Source organism: Diabrotica virgifera, chromosome 1 (assembly GCF_917563875.1).
Source record: "Diabrotica virgifera virgifera chromosome 1, PGI_DIABVI_V3a".
Taxonomy (NCBI): domain Eukaryota; kingdom Metazoa; phylum Arthropoda; class Insecta; order Coleoptera; family Chrysomelidae; genus Diabrotica; species Diabrotica virgifera.
Window position 1 is genome coordinate 156,471,607 of NC_065443.1, and position 24,643 is coordinate 156,496,249.

Below are 24,643 nucleotides of genomic sequence, written 5' to 3' on the forward strand. Positions count from 1 at the left end.
AGGTGGTCGTTTTCAGATGGATGAAGAAATACAAAATACCGTAAAAGAATTCTTAGAGCTAGAGCCATAAGAATTCTTTAAACAGGGTATGCATGGGTTTGTGAAACAATGGAATATGTGCCTTAATTATAATGATAATGATTTGTAGATATGTTTGCCTATAAATTTTTTCTGGACCAAAGATGCGTTTCAATTGAACAAGCCTCGTAATTAGTATTGCTAAATAATTTATAATGTCTTTGATTATTAACATTTATACAAAATACTCATGGCCAAAAAAAAATACTTGTGATTACACAACAATGACAGGAACAAATACTAAAAATTAGCTTTCTTCTTCTTCAGGTGCCGTCCTCGTTCCGAAGTTTGGCTATCATCAAGGCTATGCGTATTTTTGATACCGTAGATCTAAATAATTGGCAGCTTGTACCAATCTCTTAAATTCTTCAACCATGAATGTTTTCTTCTGACAATGGATCTTTTACCTATTATTTTTCCCTGAATAATTAATTGTAGTAGCTGGTACTTTTGTCCCCTCATTATATGTCCCAAGTACTGCAGTTTGCGCTTTTTAATAGTAAGCGCAAGTTCTTTTTCTTTCTGCATCCTTCGCAACACTTCCATGTCTGTCACTCTCTCTGTCCACGATATTCTCAGTATCCTGCGGTACATCCACATCTCGAATGCTTCTATTTTCCTTGTATCGATCTTTTTCAGTGTCCAAGCTTCCATTCCATAGAAAAGAACTGACATCACGTAACATCTCATCAGGCGAATTTTAAGATTTAAACTTAGCTCTCTTCCGCATAAAACTGTTTTCATTTTGGTAAAAGTAGCTCTAGCTTTTTCTATTCTGATCTTGATTTCTTCAGAGTTGTCGTTGTTTTCATTAATCACAGTTCCCAGGTAATTATATTTTCTAACACGCTCAATTCTTTGATCATGTACGGTTATGTCAATATATAAAAATGTCAATATATATAAAAATTAGCTAAAACTCTTTAAATTACATCATTATTAGGGTTTACAGACCGTGGTGTGTTTGCTTGCGTTCCCTCTGCAACTTCCGCAAATATTATCAAAAACGATGAGATAGTGGAATAATTATAGGTACGTCATAGTAGGATCAGCTATCTAAGAGACTCTTTCATATTCAGCTCAGCGGTGTGTTATTGTTCGAGGTGTGAAATTACATAAACAAGGGGTCATTTCATAACACAGGTAGATCCCTTGTTTATGGAATTCCACACCTCGAACAACTGAGCTGAATACTAATGAGTCTCTTAGACAGCTTGTAGTACTATACCTATCGTTTCCGTCGCTCAGTGATGACCTTCCTCCATGACTACCTGTGCTATCTGTATCCGTCTTATGCCTCCAAAGATCTGTCGGTTGGCCCGGTATTAAAATTGGTATCGGTGTCGGAATCGGTACTGAAATTTTTGGTGTCTCCGGTGAGAATTTTGTATTTCGTAGTGTTAAAAGACACATCCTGTTTAAATGTCTACGCTCTTTTTTACAAAGAAAGGTAGTCGGATGTTTTTTAATTTCGATGGCCTCTCTGAACATCCGTGGATAGTAGTGTGATGTTCCACAGAGCACCTGTGTTTCTTGGGATAGAATTTGGTGATTTCTTGGGTACTCTCAGTACTTGGGTACCAAGGCGACAATTTCTCTTGTGTTCGGTAATTCGAGCATTTACACTGTTTTATTGTTCCAATATACGCTGATCTCACATCAGCGGAGAACAGAACAGGAGTTATCAAGATCAGAACAGAATTATACCTGTCCGTATGGAGGTGACATGCACTGCTGCGCTCGACGTGTACCACAACTGGAGTCATAAAAAACAGCTGAAAAGAGCCGTTACGTTCAGTAAGGCCTCCTTTCTCTGGTCTTCAGTTTTCAATGTCGTCCGTCACGTCCTGAGAAGGCACAAAAGATGCCTAAACGGGAGTCACCTACTACATGCCCCCATAACATCCGAAATATTCCAGAATGTAACAGACAACTATTTTCTCCCTTTATTGACAAGGTCATAATTGACTTGATCTTGGGCAAACTGAAAAGCTTGTTTGTGACGTGCGTTGAATTTGGGCACTATGTTAGTTTATCTGGGAGTCAAAGTGGCAGCATAAAGTCTTCTCCTAACTGTTAACTGGGTGACGGTAACACCTCGTGCATTCATCAAGGATTATTGTTGAAGCTCAACTCCTGTCGCGTGCCGATTCTGCAGGGCACTCAGGACAATGAATCGATAGTCCCTGTCTGTCGTTACACATCGCCGACCCGAACCTGGTCGTCGACTGTAGCTACCGGCCTTCTGGTAGCGATGGTATGCCCTTGAGACTGCAGACGTCGTCATAAGTAGACGACGGGCGAAGTTATCTGACTATAGCCCCCTCGTAATAACGCAATTATCTATTTGTAAAATATTTACTTACTGCACTTCAAACTGTACAGACACATCAACATTTGAAAAGCGACCGAGACGACCACTAGCAAATTAATAGAGGCCTACATTGCGTAGAACATGCCCGTTACAATGTTTGCTGCATTCTCTATACCAGCGTTTCCCAAACTGTGCTCCGCGAAGCATCTACAGGTGCTCCGCTATATGGAGATATAAACATTAGAAAAAAAAGCTCCGCTATAATATGGCGATAATAAACGGTTAAACATCAGAAAAAAAAATAAATAAGTCGTAAATATGTAATACAATCTCGCGCCGCATCGGAGACTTGACAGAGGATGTAAAAACTACCTTACTTTCTCGAATAAAAAAGTTTTCACTACAGATAGATGAGTCAAGAGATTTAGCTGGGTTGGCAATTTTAATAGCATTTGTGCGGTATCAGCACTTGGAGTCTTTTCAAGAGAATCTACTTTTTTGCAAACCATTGGTGCCAAACCAACTAACACAACTGGTGCCGAAATGCCGAAGTTAATAGAAAGCTTTTTCACAGAAAATAGCATTCCCTGGGATAACTGCGTCGATGTGTGCACAGACGGCGTGAAGGCAATGACTGGAAGAACGTCGGGCGTCATTTCAAGAATAAAGGAAAAAACCAAGGAATGCAGCAGTAGCCACTGTATCCTCTACCGCCATAGACTCGCTGTGAAAAAAATGCCGCGTTCCTTAAAAGTAGTCTTGGACGAAGCCGTGAAGATAATTAATTTTATCAAATCACGACCACTGAATACAAGGCTGTTAAGAGTGATGTGCGATGACACTGGCAGTATACATTCGTCTTTACTTCTTCATACAGAAGTAAGGTGGCTTTCTCGCGGCAAATGTTTAGCTAGGCTCTTTGAAATGAGAGCTGAAGTTAGAACCTTCCTAATTAACAACAATCTTGCCTTGGGTGATCGATTGTGTAACGAGCATTGGTTAATTAAATTGGCATATTCAACAGATATTTTCAACAAGGTCAATAAAGTTAGTCTCTCATTTCAGGGAAAGACAATAACTACTGTCTTTAACGCCAATGATAAAATACAAGCGTATAAGAAGAAATTAATTTTTTGGGCAGAATCGGTGAAAAATAAAAATCTGGATAGCTTCCAACTAATCACAGAATTTAGAGAAGAACTGGAATCGGACATAACTGAAGTTCCACATTCATCTGCTAAATTTACTATTTTCCTGAGGAATTCCACGACAAAATTAAAGAAAACTTCTGGGTTGCAGATCCATAACTTGCAATGTTAAAAAAACCAGATTCCTTAACATCTCAGCAGTATGAATGCCTGACAGATTTGACATCGGATGTAGTAAATCGCTAGTAGATTTTTGGTGTCAACTCAAAGACGAATTTAAAATTTTTTCAGATAAAGCGAACATTTTTCTTCTCCCTTTTGCAACAACATACTTATGTGAAGCAGCATTCTCTGCCTATGTGGCCACTAAAACAAAATATGGATCTCGACTGAATGCGGAACTTGACATTCGATTGCAGTTATCCCAAATTCAGCCGGATATTACTAACCTGTAAAAATCAAGGCAGCCTCATTCTTCACATTAAAATGAAGAGATTACGTTTTTAAGATTTAATAAAAAGGATTTGTGTGTTCATTTCATTTTTGTTTTTCGTCATGTAATTACGTTTCTTATGTTTGCGATTGAAAAAAAAAATTGAATAAAGTGAATAGAAAATGTAATGGTTAATATCCCCCCTTCCCCAACCAATATCTCTCGTTCTCTGTGGCACCTATTTAGGTTTCAGGTGCAATATGTTAAGTGCTCCCTACAGAATTTCTGTTCTGAATAGTGCTCCTCGACAAAAAAAATTTGGAAACGCTGCTCTATACCATACAGAAATAGGCAAATTTTACAACACGTTGCCAATTTGCATAAAACAGTTATTTTTTGGAAGCTCTATAATAGAGAATATTTTTCGGCATGAGTTGTTTTAATTCACATAAATTACTAAGCATAAACTACAATTAGATATTATTCATCGACTGAGTCGATGTTTTTGCTCGTAAGTTTAGTAAATAGAAGCATAAATAATACTTACATCTAATTTAGCGCATTCAACAAGGTAGACGAAAGGTATGTACAAGCCTGCCATTCCGAACAAATTCGAAATTCCTATCATTAAAAATACTGGATTTTTCAACAGGCTCACGTCCAACATTTGCGACAGTGCAGATTTAAAACTATCAGGTAATACCAGGCAAGGGCATATATCACCAGCTGAAACAAATATAAAAAATTACAAGAGTTACCAAAAAAAAATATAATATTGAAAATATTATATCATTGTTAATTGTTACTGAATGTCGTAATGCAAAGTACTGAAGGGAATTATGAGAAAACGGTGAAATAAAAAATGTCTCTTTTTGTCAGTATGGCCAATACACGTTGTAACTTTTTATTAATAGTCCTTATGACAAGCTTTATTTAATAATATTGTTACCGGTTGAACGATATTAATTTTCAGTTCAGTTTTCTCGCAAGTTCAAAAGTGCATTAAATTTCCTGAAAGTTATCAACATCATTAACATCATGTAATTTATTTATGACTTTCCAAAAAGTGATGTGGTACATTGGAAATACAACATAAATTTCTGAACGATAGAATTTTTTCACGATCTGGCCAAGTTTTCTATTTATTTTCAATATTGGTCTTCTCAGATTAATAGAGATCTGAGAAGACCGGTACTTGATGGAAATTTGTTATTAAAGATACTGTATGCCATTGAAAATAATACACTCTTCTTTTAAGGGGGTAGGCGCAAAATCTTGCTCCAATGCTATTTAAATGCATTAATTTTTTTCGAATCCTTTAGATCACAATCTAATACATTCTGATCTAATCACAAAAACCAAGCTAAAAATATATTGAATTAAAATATCTCCTTATATTTTATACAATTAGCCTTCGTTTGAATTCAATTAGTGTATCTGTTACAGTTAAGTTGATTCTCAGTTAGAGTTGACTTTTCCTAGTTCGAGTCAACTCCAACTGAAACGAGCAGTAAAAGTTGATTTGAAAAATTTAAATCAACTTTTACTAGTTGAAGTTGACTCTTCCTAACCCTTGTTAGTAAAAGTAGATTATACAATTTATACGAGTATAATCTCACGTGCATTTTTGATGAGTGTGCGTCTCTTTGTTTTGACCGTTTCAACTACTTATTAGTCCAGGCTGTAACTCACTCAAACAAATACATCCTTATAACAAATGCACAGTGTCAGGCGGTACCGTGGTCGAAAAATTGTTTAACCAATTTTTGTTAACCAAATTCACAAAAATAATTCTTATCCACTCTACCTCATATTATGTATAAATTTTTATTGTGTGAAAATTGTAAATATAGATAGCAGTACATGAAGGGTTTAAAGTGTGCCTGAAGTAATAATGTTTTTTAAATGGGATTTACTTTTTCGCACACTTTCATATAATCAAATATCCTTAACTTTCGCCTTGTCATCGAGATGACATGTGAGCAATAAATTACAAAAAAAGTTTTGACAGTTTTGTGGTTTTACAAAAGTTTGAATTTTTAAATGTCAAAGTTCTAAAAAATTGTAAAATAGGAATGTATTCCAGTGACGAAGAGTTGCAGTTTTTTTATTTGTTTTTTGGTAAATAAAATATTGTATGAAACTGTGCGTGAAGTACTTGCGCACTTAGGCGATGTATAGCACTCGGCCCGCTCGTGCTCTAAACATCGCGTGCGTGCGCAAAAAGCATACTTCATGAACTGTTTTATAAATAACTAAATATTTCGCTCCGGACAATTTTTTTTAGATTATTTTGGTCATTCGGAGCAAAAAAGGTCTCTTGGTGATTTTTCTCTAAAATTGATAGTTTTCGAGTTATACGCGATTTAAAATTTGAAAAATGCGAAATGACCATTTTTAAGGCTTAATAACTCGATTAAAAACTATTATTATGAAAGTCAGAAAGTCACCTAATCAAAGTTTAAAGCCCCCCCCCCCCCCTTACAAGATCCTGAAGAAATTTTTGTCATTATTTTATTACTGAGCTGTTATTTTTAATTAGCAACAATGAGCGCTAAAAGCGTATTGAGCCCGCCATCAATGTGAGTGCGAGTAAGATCCTCCATTCTGACCGTCCAATGGTGCATCTCAGTCGCACTCTCATTGACAGCAGCCTCAATACGCTCCTAGCGCTCATTGTTAATAATTAAAAATAACAGCTTAGTGATACAATAATGACAAATATTTCTTCAGTACCTTGTAGGGGGGTCATTAAAATTTAATTTGGCGACTTTCTGACTTTCATAATAATAATTTTTAACTGAGTTAATAAGCCTTGAAAATGGTCATTTTCGCATTTTTCAAATTTTAAATCGCGTATAACTCGAGAACAATAAATTTTACAGAAAAATCGCAAAAGACCTCTTTTGCTCCGAATGACCCAAATGATGTAAAAAATGTCCGAAGTGAATTTTTTTGTGAATTTGTTTAAAAAAAATTGTTTAAACAATTTTTCGATTACGGTACCACCTGACACCCTGTGGATTCGTTATAAGGACCTCTTTTTGAGTAAGTTTGTGCAAAAGAATCGAACTGGAATAATTTACCTAACGGGGGCGAGGATACAGCCTGGACTATAAATATCACGATTTGAACATAATATACAGTAACATTTAATTTCTAGAATCGGTTGTTTGTTGTTTATGTGAATCAACTTTTACTAAATGGTATTGGGAAGAGTATACTTTAACTAATAGTTGGAGTCTACTTTTACTAGTAAATGTTCAATAAAAACCTTCATTTTATATTTATAATACCAGCCGTTTGAGTCGACTCGAACTAGGAAAAGTCAACCCCAACTGGATAATCAACTTGAACCGTAACATATCAAATAATATCTTTCCACTCAGTTGTTGACTTTATCCACTTGCAGTTAAATTTTGAATCAAATCAATACTCCGAAACTACTTCAAGCAAACTGATCACAAAGACGAGTTATCGAGAACTCTTCAAGAAATTTGTCGAGTCAATCGAAAGTTCTTTTTTGATGAGAACCGGAGTAAGTCGGTTAGCTTATTTTTTTTAACAAAGGCGAACGTAAATTATGAAATTACACAAAGGTATTTTGCAATGATAATATTAAAGAATTTAATGTTACAATGTCTCTTCAAAATAGAAAGAACAGTTCTTTTTCGTCTTTCTTCTTTATTCTAGGCTGATTGCCTGTTTAAATTTCATCCATCTGCACCATTGCTCAGATGGTTACTCCATATTTTTCGGGTCGGCCTATACTTTTCCATCTCTCTGGTCATTTATCTCGAGCGATTCTCACCATTCATCTTTCTTCCATTCTGCTAATATGTATATAGTTACCACTCTCTCTTCCTGTTTAGGAATTACCATGGACACAACCATTAATATCGTCTACCCCATATGTATTTGTATGTCTTCACTTGTTTCTCTGTGTAGAAGAGTCTTTCTAGCTATGTCGCGAAGTACCTTCATTTCTGTTGCTTCAAGCAATCTTCTGCTTTTGTTGTTTCTGGTTTAGTTTCTGTAGTGTATGTTATTACGGGCTTTATAGCAGCTTTGTATATTCTCTACTTAGTACTTAGTCTCAATGCGAATAGTTTTTTATTACGTTTTTATTTATTTATTACATTTTGTAATGTTAGGGGGAATCCCCCTTCTCACTCAGGGATATGAAAAATAGATTACGACCGATTCTAAAACCTACCGAATATATATATATATATATATATATATATATATATATATATATATATATATATATATATATATATATATATATATATATATATAAACTAGAAATGATCACAGCTGATTAGTAATTATCAATTTACAAATTATTGGGTTAACAGCTGAAATGGAAGACTCAGTGTACTCTTTTCTACGATTCCAATATTTCGTTAACAGTCGTTAACATCATCAGGGACGCTGAAATAATATTAAAGGTATAATAGTGAAACTGGGTATTAAAAAACAACTCACCAGTTTGAGATTTTAGTCAACGATGTTATAAATGTGTAAAAAAGCGGCATTAACAAAAAGAATTGCAGTGAATGTTATTAAAAATTAAAAAATATAACAAATATAAAAAAATGGAACTATAATATAAATAACTATGCTAAAAAACCACTATATAATATACTGTCAATTATGACAGAAAGAGGTAGTATATTATGAACTAGAATCTAAACTAAAATCTTTATTGACATTTAAGTTTTTATCAAGTTCAAGAAGGAAAGAATAGATCTCTGTTAATTGTTTAATATCTGTTCTTTTGTTAATTGTCTGTTCATTCTGATAAATAAATGCTATTTCAAGAAAAGTTCTTTTGTGATAGTTCTTTTCATTTGTTAAAATTTTTACAGATTCAAAGTCCATATTATGGCTTTAATTTACAACATGTGTAGCTAAAGAGCACCTGTCTGGATATAATCTACAATCACTTTTATGACTTGTCATACGATCTTTGACTCGTCTAGTTGTTTGGCCTATGTACTGTTTGTCACAATCAATACATGGTATACTGTAAACTACATCAGTCAATAGCTCCTTTGGAGATCTATCCTTCATCTTTGAAAATAAGTTATTAATAGTTAAAACTGGTTTACTAGCTATTTTGATGTTTAGCTCGTTTTTTACAATTCGTGTGAGTTTTGGTGTAATCTCTCTAATGAAGGGCAAAGAGATGAATGAAACTATTTCCGGAATGACAACATTATTATTGTTAGCTGTATTATGATTATCTACAATAGTTGGTGTGATAGATGGAGTGTTAAATAATAAGTGTTTTAACATTATAGGAGGATAAGAATTGTCTAAAAACATGTTATATAGTTTTTTTAGATTAGTTTGATGGAATGATTTATCAGTAATTCGTTCAATCCTAGTTCGCATTTGTTTTACTAAGTTAAATTTTATTGAGTGTTTATGGTAAGACCAATAATTCAGGTATCTACCTGAACTTATTGGTTTCATGTACCAATAAATTCAAAGATCGTATGACAAGTCATAAAAGTGATTGTAGATTATATCCAGACAGGTGCTCTTTAGCTACACATGTTGTAAATGAAAGCCATAATATGGACTTTGAATCTGTAAAAATTTTAACAAATGAAAAGAACTATCACAAAAGAACTTTTCTTGAAATGGCATTTATTTATCAGAATGAACAGACAATTAACAAAAGAACAGATATTAAACAATTAACAGAGATCTATTCTTTCCTTCTTGAACTTGATAAAAACTTAAATGTCAATAAAGATTTTAGTTTAGATTCTAGTTCATAATATACTACCTCTTTCTGTCATAATTGACAGTATATTGACATAATTGTCTCTAATACCTTTCTGTGCGACGAATTTAAAAGATTTTAATAATTAGTGGTTTTTTAGCATAGTTATTTATATTATAGTTCCATTTTTTTATATTTGTTATATTTTTTAATTTTTAATAACATTCACTGCAATTCTTTTTGTTAATGCCGCTTTTTTACACATTTATAACATCGTTGACTAAAATCTCAAACTGGTGAGTTGTTTTTTAATACCCAGTTTCACTATTATACCTTTAATATTATTTCAGCGTCCCTGATGATGTTAACGACTGTTAACGAAATATTGGAATCGTAGAAAAGAGTACACTGAGTCTTCCATTTCAGCTGTTAACCCAATAATTTGTAAATTGATAATTACTAATCAGCTGTGATCATTTCTAGTTTATATATATATATATATATATATATATATATATATATATATATATATATATATATATATATATATATATATATATATATATATATATATATATATATTGATGTGATCTTGATTATTGATATGAGATAATATTCTTATATGTCATTTAATTTAATCAATGCATTAATAATAATCTAATTAATTTACCAGATCACATATCAATATGTTTTCAATCTCAGGGCTTTTTATAAAATTAATTACTTACTTACGTGGCTTCTAAGTATTTCTCGATGGTTCCTAATCGGGATAGGAAAGAAAAAAGTAAAATAATACACATATGGGTTACAATTATAATCAAAATATTGTTTATTTTATTTAAATGGCAATCACTGCTTAATATTTGCTATATCTTATTATTCTTAAACATAACATTTACACATGGGAATCTTATTTCCTTTTGGTTTCCAATTGAAAGTTTTTATTAACATTTAACTATTATGATTTATTAGCAATAATTCTATTTAAGTTTGATGAAGCTTTTCTGATATTATTTATTATGTTCTTCAATTTATAATGTGGTATTTAATATGAAAAACCCATACATTCATGTCCAAACAAATGAGACTGACCTTTTTCTGGTGAACTGAGAATGTCTTCACACAAGACCCGTTTCCTGCTATCCTTGGCTGCGATCAAAACCTCGTCCTGGCTTTCAGTAATGTTCTGCTTTGAAAACTAGCTCGTATAGCTCTCGTTCCTGCTTCTGTCGTGATGCTGTATTCTACCTTTTTCGAAACTGCAATCAGCTACCGGGGCACTCTTGGCTCAAGGAGGTTCTTTTACTCTCAACCTGGCCTACCTCTCGTTCCACGATAGATACTCCACACTCACGGAACTACACCGGCTTTCTCACTCTCCGTACACTACCGTCTACTACTGGACTTCACTTCTCGACAGCTCAAAACATTCTGATCTATCTTTTTCATTCATTCCCCTACTTTCTAAATATCCCTTCCAGATTCACAAATCAACCTTCCACCACCAACTCTCGTTCGCAGTATTTCTCAAAACCAATTTTTAATCTTTCTAAATATGCTTAATGGATTTCCAAAAAAAATAGTTAATTCCCATTCTAAAATTACTTTCTACTATTTACAAAATTTAATGACCTATTATCTACTTCAACTGAGTCTTATTTAGCATAGGCTAATGATCGAACCTTCCGCGAACAACGATAATGACCTATTATCGATTTCACTTGAGTCTTATTTCGCATAGGCTAATGATCGAACCTTCCGCGAACAACGATAATGGTACGCGCCATTCACTTTGTTTATTCTAAGCGCATTGTCCCGAGTTTCGTATGCTTCTTCTAATCACTTCTTAAAATTAAATATAACAATTTGTTGTATACAGGTTGTTCTAAATTTATATGCCCGTGGTTGAGAAAATTGAAAATATTTTATATTAAATTGAATTCTGTTTATAATTATCAAAATTTAATTTTCATATCACATAGAAATATAACAAATCCCCGCCTTGTATTCGATAAAATTTATCTGCATTTTAAAATAAATTTTCTCGAGGCAAAATCAACTCCCTGTATATTTCCTTACTTTAATCTACGTCTTATACCCACTCTTCTTGTATTACTCTAATTAGTCCCACCTGTAGAGTAATTGTTTCCTTATTTTCAGTGTCCTCATCCTGTGTTAGAGTGTCGGCTGTTATGTTGTTTTTCCCTTTTTCCCATATCAATCTTCTGTCTTTTTCCTCAGATTTTTCACATACTTTTACCGTGTATTCTGCATCCTCGTTTTCATATGCCTCCTCTTCAAATGCCACTGTTTCGATCATATCTTTTTCGCTTTCATTTGTTAGCTTTATTTCTTCTTCTCCTGAGCTCATCTCTTCTTTTGAGGAATCCCAGTTTTCTTTTGCTTTTGATACTCTCAATTTTTCTTCTTCTGGGCTCAACTCTTCTTTTGAGGAGCCACAGGTTTCATTTTCTTTTGTCTTTTTCTGACTTTTTCTCCCTTTTCTTCTTTGTCCTTGCGTCGTTGCCAAATTCATTTCCACTGTTTGTTCTTTACCTGATTCGTCCGTATTTTGTTTCTCCTGTTCCTTGTCCTGTTCTTCTTCTTTTTCTTCTGTTAGATTCATCGTATTATTTTTAAAATCTATCACTACATGTTTTTCTGCCAATTCGTCAACTCCTACTATCATGTCATGTGACATGTTTGGCATTATTACACATTGTAGTGCATACATCTTCTTACCCAGTCGTACCATTACTCGTATGCCTTCATTTATAGTTGCCAATGTCCGTTTGTTTGCGCCCACTAAATTTACCCTAGGTATTTTGTAAATTAAATTTGTTAAGTTAACTTCTTCTATTAGTTTTCTGTTGACCAATGTTATTTCAGATCCAGTGTCTATCATAATTTTAATTGGTTTCTCGTTGATAAATCCATCCACAAATTTTAAATTAACTCCATTTTTCTTTTCGTTGTTTCTTGCCAATTTAATAAACTCCTTGGGGTTACAAAAGATTCCTGTTTGATTTTTGGTTTTTAGTGAGCGCCGTCGTGAAAAGACGCCGGTTGCTCATCGTTGTTTATATTTTCGTCATAATGTCTCTCTCCGTCATATTCATCTGTCTGGGTATTATTTACTTCTCTTCTATTTTCTCTTGGTCTGTCGGATCTGTTTCGGTTTTCTCGATATCCCTGTTCATTTTGTTTACCATTATTTCTGTTTTCTTGATTTGCGAGTGTGGTGTTTCTATTCTGGTATTCTCGATTTCTGTCCTCATTCCATTGCCTATTTCTTTGTTCATAATTTCCTCTTCCGTTGTCTCTATTTTCGTTTTCCCTTCTGGGATTAAAATCTCGTCTTGTATAGTCCCTCCTATTTTGATTTCTATCTCTGTAATCCTGTGTTTCTCGGGGCCTGTAATCTTCTCGCGACCTTCTTGATTTTCTTTCTCTTAAACGTGATTCTCTTATTTGTAGGAATTGGCATAAACTATCTATGTCTTTGTAGTTTTGCAATGTGATCTGGTCTTCCAGCGTTTCTTCGAAATGTCTTGCAATCAGTTCGACTAATTGTTCCGATGAGTAATTATATTGTAAATGTTTTGCGTTATAGTAAATTTGTAATGCATATGTCCTTTCTGATATACCCATCCTATCATTGTATTTCCCATTTTGCAATTCCTTGTTAATTTCCAATTGTTGGACTTTTCCCCAGAAATAATTCAAAAATTTTTGTTCAAATTGTTGCCAACTGTCAAATTCTTCTTCTTTGCAATCGAACCATAGGCTTGCTTCATATTTGAGATGGTTTCTGATAGTTTCTTTTGCTGTTTCGAAATTTCCGATGTGTTGTATTTTCTTTTTCAGGCTATTTATGAACGGCACTGGGTGTAATCTTCTTACATCCCCGCCAAACCTTATCTTCACGTCATCTGTGCTATGTATAACCATTTCTCTTCTTTCTCCGACATTTTGTTGCGTATTGATTTCCGCAATCTTTCTTTCCACTTCTTCTATGTCTGCTTGAATAGCGTTTTGCAACTTGTTTTCCAAACTTTCCATTTCTTTTTTCTGGCAATTCGTTATCTCCTTTATTTTATTTTGAATTTTCATTTCTTGTTCTTTCATCTCGTTTTTCATTGTTGTCAAACATCCTTTTACTTCCTTTTCATACTTTCCTATGCGTTCCTCCATTTTCTTGTTGTTCTCTTCTATTGCTTGTTTCATTTTTTGTTGTGTTTCATCCATTTTTTGATCCAATTTTTGTTGTGTTTCATCCATTTTTTGTTGTGTTTCATCCATTTTCTGTTGTGTTTCCTCCATTTTTTGATCCAAATTTTGTTGTGTCTCATCCATTTTTTGTTGTGTTTCATCCATTTTTTGATCCATTTTTTGTTGTGATTCATCCATTTTCTTTGATGTTTCTTCCTGATTTTTATCCATTGTTCGTTTTGCTTCATCCATTTTTTGTGACTGGAGTTGCATAAGTTGTAATATCTTTTCTAATTCTGACAATTCTTTTTTTCCTGTTTCCATGATTGTTGTGTCTAAAATATCTTCTTGGTCTGAATTTTCCTCTTGATTTGAATGTTCTTTTTGTTTTTTATTGTCTTTGCTTTGGCTTCTTGTCACAGACATTTGTTTTCACGAAGTACTGTCCCCGCCAAATATGAAATTTTACTAGTATGTTACCAAGACGACTTTTTCTCACCCAAATATTATAAATTGTCACTAAATATATCAAATGTAAATATCGTAAAAAATAAAATATTAAATCAGTTATGTAAAATTTGTACCTAAAGAGATCTAAAATTTTATGTTATCAAATGTAAGTATCTCACTTTTTACCACAGGCATATAAATTTTCAAATACCGGCTTTACTCTTTCTATCCTTCACATTTGCCACTAGAAATACTTTTCAATGCTTTCCACGTTGGACGACAGTTGATGTGATCTTGATTATTGATATGAGATAATATTCTTATATGTCATTTAATTTAATCAATGCATTAATAATAATCTAATTAATTTACCAGATCACATATCAATATGTTTTCAATCTCAGGGCTTTTTATAAAATTAATTACTTACTTACGTGGCTTCTAAGTATTTCTCAATGGTTCCTAATCGGGATAGGAAAGAAAAAAGTAAAATAATACACACATATGGGTTACAATTATAATCAAAATATTGTTTATTTTATTTAAATGGCAATCACTGCTTAATATTTGCTATATCTTATTATTCTTAAACATAACATTTACACATGGGAATCTTATTTCCTTTTGGTTTCCAATTGAAAGTTTTTATTAACATTTAACTATTATGATTTATTAGCAATAATTCTATTTAAGTTTGATGAAGCTTTTCTGATATTATTTATTATGTTCTTCAATTTATAATGTGGTATTTAATACGAAAAACCCATACATTCATGTCCAAACAAATGAGACTGACCTTTTTCTGGTGAACTGAGAATGTCTTCACACAAGACCCGTTTCCTGCTATCCTTGGCTGCGATCAAAACCTCGTCCTGGCTTTCAGTAATGTTCTCCTTTGAAAACTAGCTCGTATAGCTCTCGTTCCTGCTTCTGTCGTGATGCTGTATTCTACCTTTTTCGAAACTGCAATCAGCTACCGGGACACTCTTGGCTCAAGGAGGTTCTTTTACTCTCAACCTGGCCTACCTCTCGTTCCACGATAGATACTCCACACTCACGGAACTACACCGGCTTTCTCACTCTCCGTACACTACCGTCTACTACTGGACTTCACTTCTCGACAGCTCAAAACATTCTGATCTATCTTTTTCATTCATTCCCCTACTTTCTAAATATCCCTTCCAGATTCACAAATCAACCTTCCACCACCAACTCTCATTCGCAGTATTCCTCAAAACCAATTTTTAATCTTTCTAAATATGCTTAATGGATTTCCAAAAAAAAATAGTTAATTCCCATTCTAAAATTACTTTCTACTATTTACAAAATTTAATGACCTATTATCTACTTCAACTGAGTCTTATTTAGCATAGGCTAATGATCGAACCTTCCGCGAACAAAGATAATGACCTATTATCGATTTCACTTGAGTCTTATTTAGCATAGGCTAATGATCGAACCTTCCGCGAACAACGATAATGGTACGCGCCATTCACTTTGTTTATTCTAAGCGCATTGTCCCGAGTTTCGTATGCTTCTTCTAATCACTTCTTAAAATTAAATATAACAATTTGTTGTATACAGGTTGTTCTAAATTTATATGCCCGTGGTTGAGAAAATTGAAAATATTTTATATTAAATTGAATTCTGTTTATAATTATCAAAATTTAATTTTCATATCACATAGAAATATAACAATATATATATATATATATATATATATATATATATATATATATATATATATATATATATATATATATATATAAACAAAATATGCACAAGATGGAATCTCTCCTTGCTTATATATATATATATATATATATATATATATATATATATATATATATATATAATTTCATAACAATCGGTCAAGCGGTCTCGGAGAAGTATGGCAACTAACACTGTGACAGGAGAATTTTATAGATGCAAATATATAGATGGCTATTAAAAAATAGGGGTTGGTGATAGAAGTGAAAATTAAGGGTTGTATGTATTTTTTAATTCTACATCATATAAAATTACGGTAGACAATTTTGTCCAAAAAAATATAAAAAAAATGTCAAGGGGGTAACCCCCCTTATAATTTATGGGTATGAAAAATAGATTATAGCTTATTCTCAGTCCTACAGGATATACGTGTAAAATTTCATTAAAATTGGTCAAGCCGTTTCGGAGGAGTATGGTAACTAACACTGTTACAGGAGAATTTTATGTATGTATATACACTCACCGGCAGAGAAAACGGGCACCCCAAAAAATGGGTCATTTTTAATGTCTTGTATTTCCTAAACCTGATGTCCGATTTAAGTAATTTTTTTAATATGTTATAGCCTTATTCTTTATCAATATCGCTGTAATAATATTGTTGCTAGACAGGTACATTGTCATTGTATACAGGGTGTACGAATCAAACTGTGTTTTTATCTCAAACTTTGGAACACCCTGTGGAATGTTCTAGCTTTTATAAAATACTGAAATTATAACCAAACTATAGCCTCAGGTTTTCTTAACATTCTGTTTTTTGATTCATTCGCTTATGTTGGATAATAAAAATGTTAAGCACTTTAACAACTACCCCTGTTTTTCGTTAATACAGGGTGTTTTTAAATAAGTACGGCAAACTTTAAGGGGTAATTCTGCATGATAAAATAATGACAGTTTGCTTTATAAACGTATGCCCGCAAATGCTTCGTTCTCGAGATAGGGGGTGTTGAAATTGTTCTTACAAACTGGCGATGTATTTATTTCTCCAAAACGGTTTGTGATATGCAAATGAAATTTGGTAGATTTTAAGAGGTGGTTATTGCGCATTTTTTGGCATACAATTAAGAATTTTATATTCACCATTGGCGTGCATACGGGTATAAATATTTTAGATATATCCCGTATGCACGCCAATGGTGAATATAAAATTCTCAATTGTATGCCAAAAAATGCGCAATAACTAGCTCTTAAAATCTACTAAATTTCATTTGCATATCACAAACCGTTTTAGAGCAATAAATAAATCATCAGTTTGTAAGAAAAAATTCAACACCCCCTATCTCAGAAACGAAGCATTTGCGGGCATAAGTTTATAAAGCAAACTGCCATTATTTTATCACGCAGAATGACCCCTTAAAGCTTGCCGTACTTATTGAAAAACACCCTGTATTGACGAAAAACAGGGGTAGTTGTTAAAGTGCCTAACTTTTTTACTATCCAACATAAGCGAATGAATAAAAAAAAACAGAATGTTAAGAAAATCTGTGGCTATAGTTGGGTTTTAATTTTAGTATTTTATAAAAGCTAGAACATTCCACAGGGTGTTCCAAAGTTTGAGAAAAAAACACAGTTTGATTCGTACACCCTGTATACAATGACAATGTACCTGTCTAGCAACAATGTTATTACAGCGATATTGATAAAGAATAAGACTATAACATATTAAAAAAATTACTTAAATCGGACATCAGGTTTAGGAAATACAAGACATTAAAAATGACCCATTTTTTGGGGTGAACGTTTTCTCTGCCGGTGAGTGTAGAAGTAACTGTGCATTAAAGAATAAAAGTGGCTAACTTTGACCGCAATCACTAGGCAAAAAGTTTTTTTTGAAAATTCGTGTAAAAATATCAGCTATTGAAATCCCAAAGTAGATTTACTCTGCAGTCAATATTACCAAAGCTATTCAAATTGTTTTTAATCCAAAAACGACTCTACTTTAGTAAAATCTTTTCGGAAAGATAAAAATGGCTTTTTATAGCTTTTTAAATGCTTTGAAAATATAAGTGTTCTTCTTTCATGTGGTTTCCACAGAATTGTTGTATCATTATTATTTTCTTAACAATGACATTGCAAAAAAAGGTATTTTGGATAAACAAATTGAATAAAATTTAAACTAATTGGCGAATTGTCTTGAAATTTTTTGTGCATGATATGTACTGGTTGTCTCAAATTTTCATGCAATATCAAAGTCTAAGTTCATTTTCGCGAAAGTTATACCAAATTTTTTATTTTCGAAATTTTAGTCTTATTTTGCAATTAGCGAAGCAAGAAATGACCGGACCAAAATTCAAAAACTGCCATTTTGAACCTTTGCTCATCTACTAAAAGATGAATACTCTAAATAAGATATTTAATTACCCTGTTTTTACTTGTAGCGATTTAAACGAAAAACTGCCATTTTTGACGCTTATTCGTTAATAACTAAAATTCTCGTCCGAACTGTGAGGGGCATTTTTGTACTTATAATGTATTAGGTATATAGTACCCAAAAAACCCATTTGCAACTTGGCTGCTCGAGTGTCCCGACAAAAACCTCATTTCTCTGGACTAGTAGGAGTCGTTGTAGATGTTAGGCGTTAGATGTTAGGGCAGTCAATGAGGGTATTTGGCTCGGAATTCCATCCTACTACATCGATTTACTTGATATTTTCACAGTAAGTAGGGAATAGCTCAAGAAACAAAGTCTACCCTATGCTGATGTGTGCTTGTATATTGGGGGTGGTTCTCACCCCTTCTCGGCTGTGAAAAATGTTTTGGTTAAAATAGCCACGGAAGAGGCTAGAGAACCTAATTTTAAGCAAAAACTGTTCTATAATTATTTTTAGAAAACTCAATACTTTTTGAGTTATTCGTGGTTGAAAATTGGCCACTTTCATTGAAAAATGACACCTTTTCGGACTGATTTTTGCGAATACCTTAAAAACTACGCATCTAACAAAAAAGACTATATAAAATATTTCTGTAGGTTATAAAAAAACAAAGAGATTTGTTCCTTCATAAATCTTCTAGTTAAAATACAAAGAGGGATATGGTAGGTAAGAAGAGTTTGTTTTTTTGCTGCATGCTCCTAAATCGGTGTATTCAACTTGAAATATCAGAGAAACTGTCGATTTTAGGTGTATAATGATACTAATAACTTTTGTGCTGCTTGAAAAGACCTTTAAAATGAGCAATACTAAATGTCGGTTACATTCAAACTAAGCGAGATATGCTGCAAAAAAGTTGATGACTAATGTATTTTAAGAAGAAATGAAAAGTATATTTAACCCCTCATCCATCAGAATTTAAATACATCGTTTTCCTTCTACAATACTTTTTATTATAGTGTTATTTCTATGTTCAAAAAGTTGGACTTTATTAAAATGTTTATAGTTAATATATATTAAATATGTTTATATATTAAAATATTTAAAGTTTTTGAAAAAAATAAGATCAAATTATAAGCACATTTTGAAATTTTCTTAAAAATCTTCCTTTTCCTCCATCTAATTCGAAATAGATAAGAGATACTAAAAAAAGATACCACACAAAAATGTAGGGCTTTTTCAGGTAAAAATTTCTTTTTTATTTTTCATTACTGTATCTCTTATCGTTTTCAAGTTACATGGAGAAAAAGGAAGATTTTTAAGAAAATTTAAAAATACTCTCTAGAATTTGATCTTTTTTTTTCAAAAACCATTCATTTTAAACCCGTCTAACTTTTTGAACATAGAAATAACACTATAATAAAAGATATTGCGGAAGGAAAACGATGCATTTACATTTTGGTGGATGGGGGTTAAAATTATTTCTCATTTTTTCTTAAAATACATGTTATCAATTTTGTTTGCAGCATATCTCGCTTAGTTTTAATGTAATGAACCTTTAATATAGCTCATTTTAAAGGTCTTTTCAAACACTACAAAAGGCATTATACACCTAAAATCGCCCGTTTCTCTGTTATTTCAAGTTGAATACACTAATTTAAGAATGTACCAAAAAACAAACTACATATTTTCACCTACCATATCTCTTTTTGTATTATAACTAGAAGATTTATGAAGGCAAGTGTCTCTTTGTTTTTTTTTATAACCTACAAAAATGTTTAATATAGTTTTTTTAGTTAGATGCATAGTTTTTAAGGTATGCGCAAAATACTGTTCAAAAAGGTATTATGTTTCAATAAAAATGACCAATTTTCAACCACGAATATCTCAAAAAGTATGGAGTTTTCAAAAAAAAATATCGAACATTTTTTGCTTAGAATTAGGTTCTCTAGCGAATTCCGTGGCAATTTTAACCAAAAAATTTTCCACCCCTAAGAAGGGGTCAGAACCACCCCCAAGATAAAAGCACACATCGGCATAGGGTAGACTTTAAATTACGAGATAAGTAGAGGCTAGGCCCAAAATTTCATTAAAATCAATGCAGTAGGATAGAATTCCGAGGTAATATCCTATTCTTGCTCCCATTGACTGGCGTAATGTAGATCGTCCTCGTTTTCGACAACCAACGCCGCGTCATCTGCAGAACACAATATTTGATTCTCCTTATATGCCATCCTATGCCCTCTCATTTTACTCACTTTATTATCTCATCCACAATAATGTTCAAGAGCAACGGGCTCCATGAGTAACCCTGACGAATGCTACTCCCCGCTCAGAATAGTTCATCCTCAAAATTCAAGTAACCATAGGAATTTAATAAAGATACGATACGAATCCAACAATACTTAAGGTAATAGTCGAAAAAAATACACCCTTCGAGCCCATTGAGCATTACATTAGCTACAAAAAAATCTAGGGATGCTTAGGTTGTTCACCAAATTTAGCTCTTTTCGATCACTTCTTGTTTTTTGCTTATTCCGTACAAATTATCTTCTATTAAACTTTTTTATTTTGACAGTCATCAGAACAACAGAACAAATTTTATTCTTTTATCTATGAGTCGCTAGTCGCTCATAATATCTTACTTATTAGGCAGTAAAATACATCTTCTGTCAGTTTTATATACAAATCTTACTATGTTGTATGTTGTAGTTTGAAGGTGTATTGTTTCCTCAATAGTTACGTAAAAATGAATTCACTGGCGAATAAATCACAGATGATCTAACTCTGGTACAACTCACGTCAGAATTTGAATATATTACATAATATAAATAATATTAAATATTATATTACAAAATTTTTAAGACGGTATGATTGTAATGCATGATTTTTGTAGCATGTTACGTTTTAATGGTTAATATTTATGTCAAATCACCGCAAATAAAATGTTTCTAATAATATTTGTGATTAATTTGCAGAAAATATTAACAATTTTAACTTATCTGTTATTATACATAGAATAGAAATATGCTTTATTGTCATGAAAAATTGTACAATTTTATCGACAAAGCTTATAAAAGACAAGAAAACAAAACAATAACAATCCAATTTACTAAAATTACATAAATCGTCAAATATTTAAAATAATAATAACAATAATGAAGTTGACTACAAATGAAGGTGAATGAACACAAATAATCAATAGGGCTTTTCATCGATTGTCATTTGTTTCGAGCTTCTGTCATGTGTCACATAATATTAATATATCTACGTCATACGTTATTGGTATTACCAATGATACAAACCAAAGACGTATGACGTAGATATATTAATATTATGTGACACATGACAGAAGCTCGAAACAAATGACAATCGATGAAAAGCCCTATTGGAAAATTTAACATAAATTGCAAATGCATATTCTATCTAGTAATTAATAAAAAAAAAATAAAAAAAAGTTTTAAAAGTTAAGCTGCTGCATATGACACCCAAATATAGATAAAAATAATAATAAAAACACTACTTGTGCAAAGGGTACTGTAATTTCTTAGTTATTGATTAAGAAAATCTTCTACTGAATCATATGGTCTTTCAGATAGGTAGGCTTTTGTCAGTTTACGGAATTTGGGGAAAGATGCTGCAGATTTAAGTTGTAGAGGGAGATGGTTGTAAAGTTTTTTTGCGGAGTATAATATAGATTTCTTTACTAACTCCGAGGACGGGGTTGGCAAATAGATGTTAAACGTAGAATTTCTCGTGAAGTAGTCATGGTTAGGTCTTGGTGGAAAGACATGTAGATGTTTACGAATTAAGCAAACAGTTTCTAAAAACAAAGATGGAAGGGTTTTACAAAGATGGAAGGGTTAAAATTCCGTGATCTTTGAAGTAACTTCTGCAATGTGTTGTTCTTCTGAGGCCAAACAGATATCTTATTGCTCTTTTTTGTAATTTGAAAATAACATCGAATTGAGCAGCTGTACCAGAACCCCAAAAAGGAAGACCATAACGAAGATGCGACTCGAACAAAGAAAAATATGTTATTTTGGAAGATTCTAGATTGAGTTCATTCGAAACAGATCTTATAGCATAGCAAGCTGAAGATAGTTTCTTTCTTAACAAATTGATATGGAGGGACCATTTAAGGTTGCTGCCTAAAAAAATACCAAGAAATTTTACAGAATCAACGGTACTGATCTGGCTGTTATTAAGAGGTAAGTTTTGAAGAGCTCCTTTATAAGACAATGCTACTGTTTTATCTACGTTAAATGAGAGTAAATTAGAGTCAGACCAGGTTTTTATTGTAAGTAGATCAGAAGTTATAGTAGCATGAAGAGTTGCAATGTTTGAGTTGTTCCAAGTGATACTGGTATCATCAGCAAAAAGAAAGATTTTTCCATCGATTTTTACTGAATTTACATACTCTCTTCACTGAACAAAATCCCACCTGTATAGTAAATATAGTAATAATTAATTTTTTGTTACGTTGGACACATTTTGACTTCAACTGGAAGTGGCTGGAAGTTAGTACACAACCAAACACACGTGCTCAAAGTCAATAGGTATTAATTATTGTAACTTCTTTACCTGCCGTCTCTAATGGAGGTTGGTGATGATTTCTGTATTATCTTTTCCTTATTAAGGTGACCTTTCCTTATAGGTTTGAAGGTCTAGTCCTGTCCAATCGTTGTTGTTACGCAGTGATGTCATTAGTTGACTGGTAGGACCGCGTTTTCCTTCTATCTTTTCTTCGCTTATATCTAACGCGATTTTTAATAATGCCAACAAGTTCACGTCTTAAAAGTTCTTCATTTCTAACATGGTCCAGTCAGTGAAATTTTTAGATTGCGGCGAAATATCCATATCTCAAAGTATTTCCAGGCGTCGTATCGAGCTAATTGTCAATGTCCAAGTTAGCGATATCGTTAGTACGGATCAGTATTCTAGATCGATTTCCTCTTCACTATATACCCCAGTTAAGACTTTTCCGGTGTTTAATAATCTTTGGCAGTTCTTTATTTTTGTTGACCCTTCTTAGTACTTCCTTATTAATCTTTCTTGCTGTCCAAGGTATCTTCAGCATCCGTCTATGAATCCACAATTCTAATGCTGCAATGCTGTTCATGATCACTACTTTGAGTGTCCACACTTCTGCACCATACAAAAGTACAGACTAAACATACTTACTTTTACTTTTTCGTGTCTGGATCCGACTACAGTTTTTCTGCCCAAAGACTAAACATAGCACTTAACCATTATTTGTCTTAGTTCTAAACTGAGATGATTATTGCAAAAAAAGACTTCATTGTCGTTAACGTGGTTTTAGTCATTGCTATTCTGCGTTTTATTTCTATGTCTGGATCTAGTTGGTCCGTTATGACACTTCCCAAATATGTCATTTTGTGAATTTTTGAGCTTGGACCCCAGTTAATTGAAGCTCTGCATCTGGATGTGGGTTATGACTAAAAACTAATAATTGGGTTTTGTTTGAGTTTATTTTAATACCCATTTTCTTTCCTACTTCGTGAATACGATCAAGCAGAATTTATAGACTTTCAATATTATCTGATACAATTACTGTATCGTCCGTGTATAATTTACATTAAGTAGTTCCCCGTCGATTTTTATTCCATATGCCTGTCTCTCAAGTGTCTTCTTAAATAACTGGTCCGAGTAAACATTGAACAATGTTTGCGACAAAATGCAACCTTGTCTGACCCCTCGTTGTATGGAGATTTCGTCGGAGTAGTTATCTCTAATTTTTATGATAGCAGTTTGATTCCTGTACAAATTTTTAATGACACGAATATCTTTGTCATCTATTCCTATATTTTTTAGCATCTGCATTAATTTTACATGCTGTACTTTATCCAATGCCTTTTCGAAGTCAGCGAATCATTCAAATACATCTTTTCTTTGGACATGGCCTTTTTGTAATAAGATATATAATCTAATAGGAAATATTTAAAAAATTAAAAAATTTTCATGTTATGTCCCTACTTATATAACATTCACTTCTTGTGTTATTTTGAGTTCCTGGAAAATATTAAATATGGTCAATGTTAAAGAAATAGATATTTTATTTTAAATTTAATCACTATTCACTGGCGCCGTCATCTTAATCATTTAGTCATTTTTAATAATTAATGAGTAAATTATGTATGTATTAAAATTAATTTTATTTAATCAAATTGA

General features: G+C 32.6%; 1 protein-coding gene across 3 annotated transcripts in view; it reads right to left on the reverse strand.

Annotated features, from left to right (window-relative positions):
* LOC126878779 (monocarboxylate transporter 3) overlaps nt 1-24,643 on the reverse strand; it is a 407,545-nt gene that overhangs the window by 33,232 nt on the left and 349,670 nt on the right. For all 3 annotated transcript variants that reach the window (XM_050641676.1, XM_050641677.1, XM_050641678.1), the window contains exon 4: nt 4,521-4,699. In XM_050641676.1, coding sequence (XP_050497633.1) covers nt 4,521-4,699 — 179 coding nt within the window. The remainder of the gene's footprint in view (nt 1-4,520; nt 4,700-24,643) is intronic.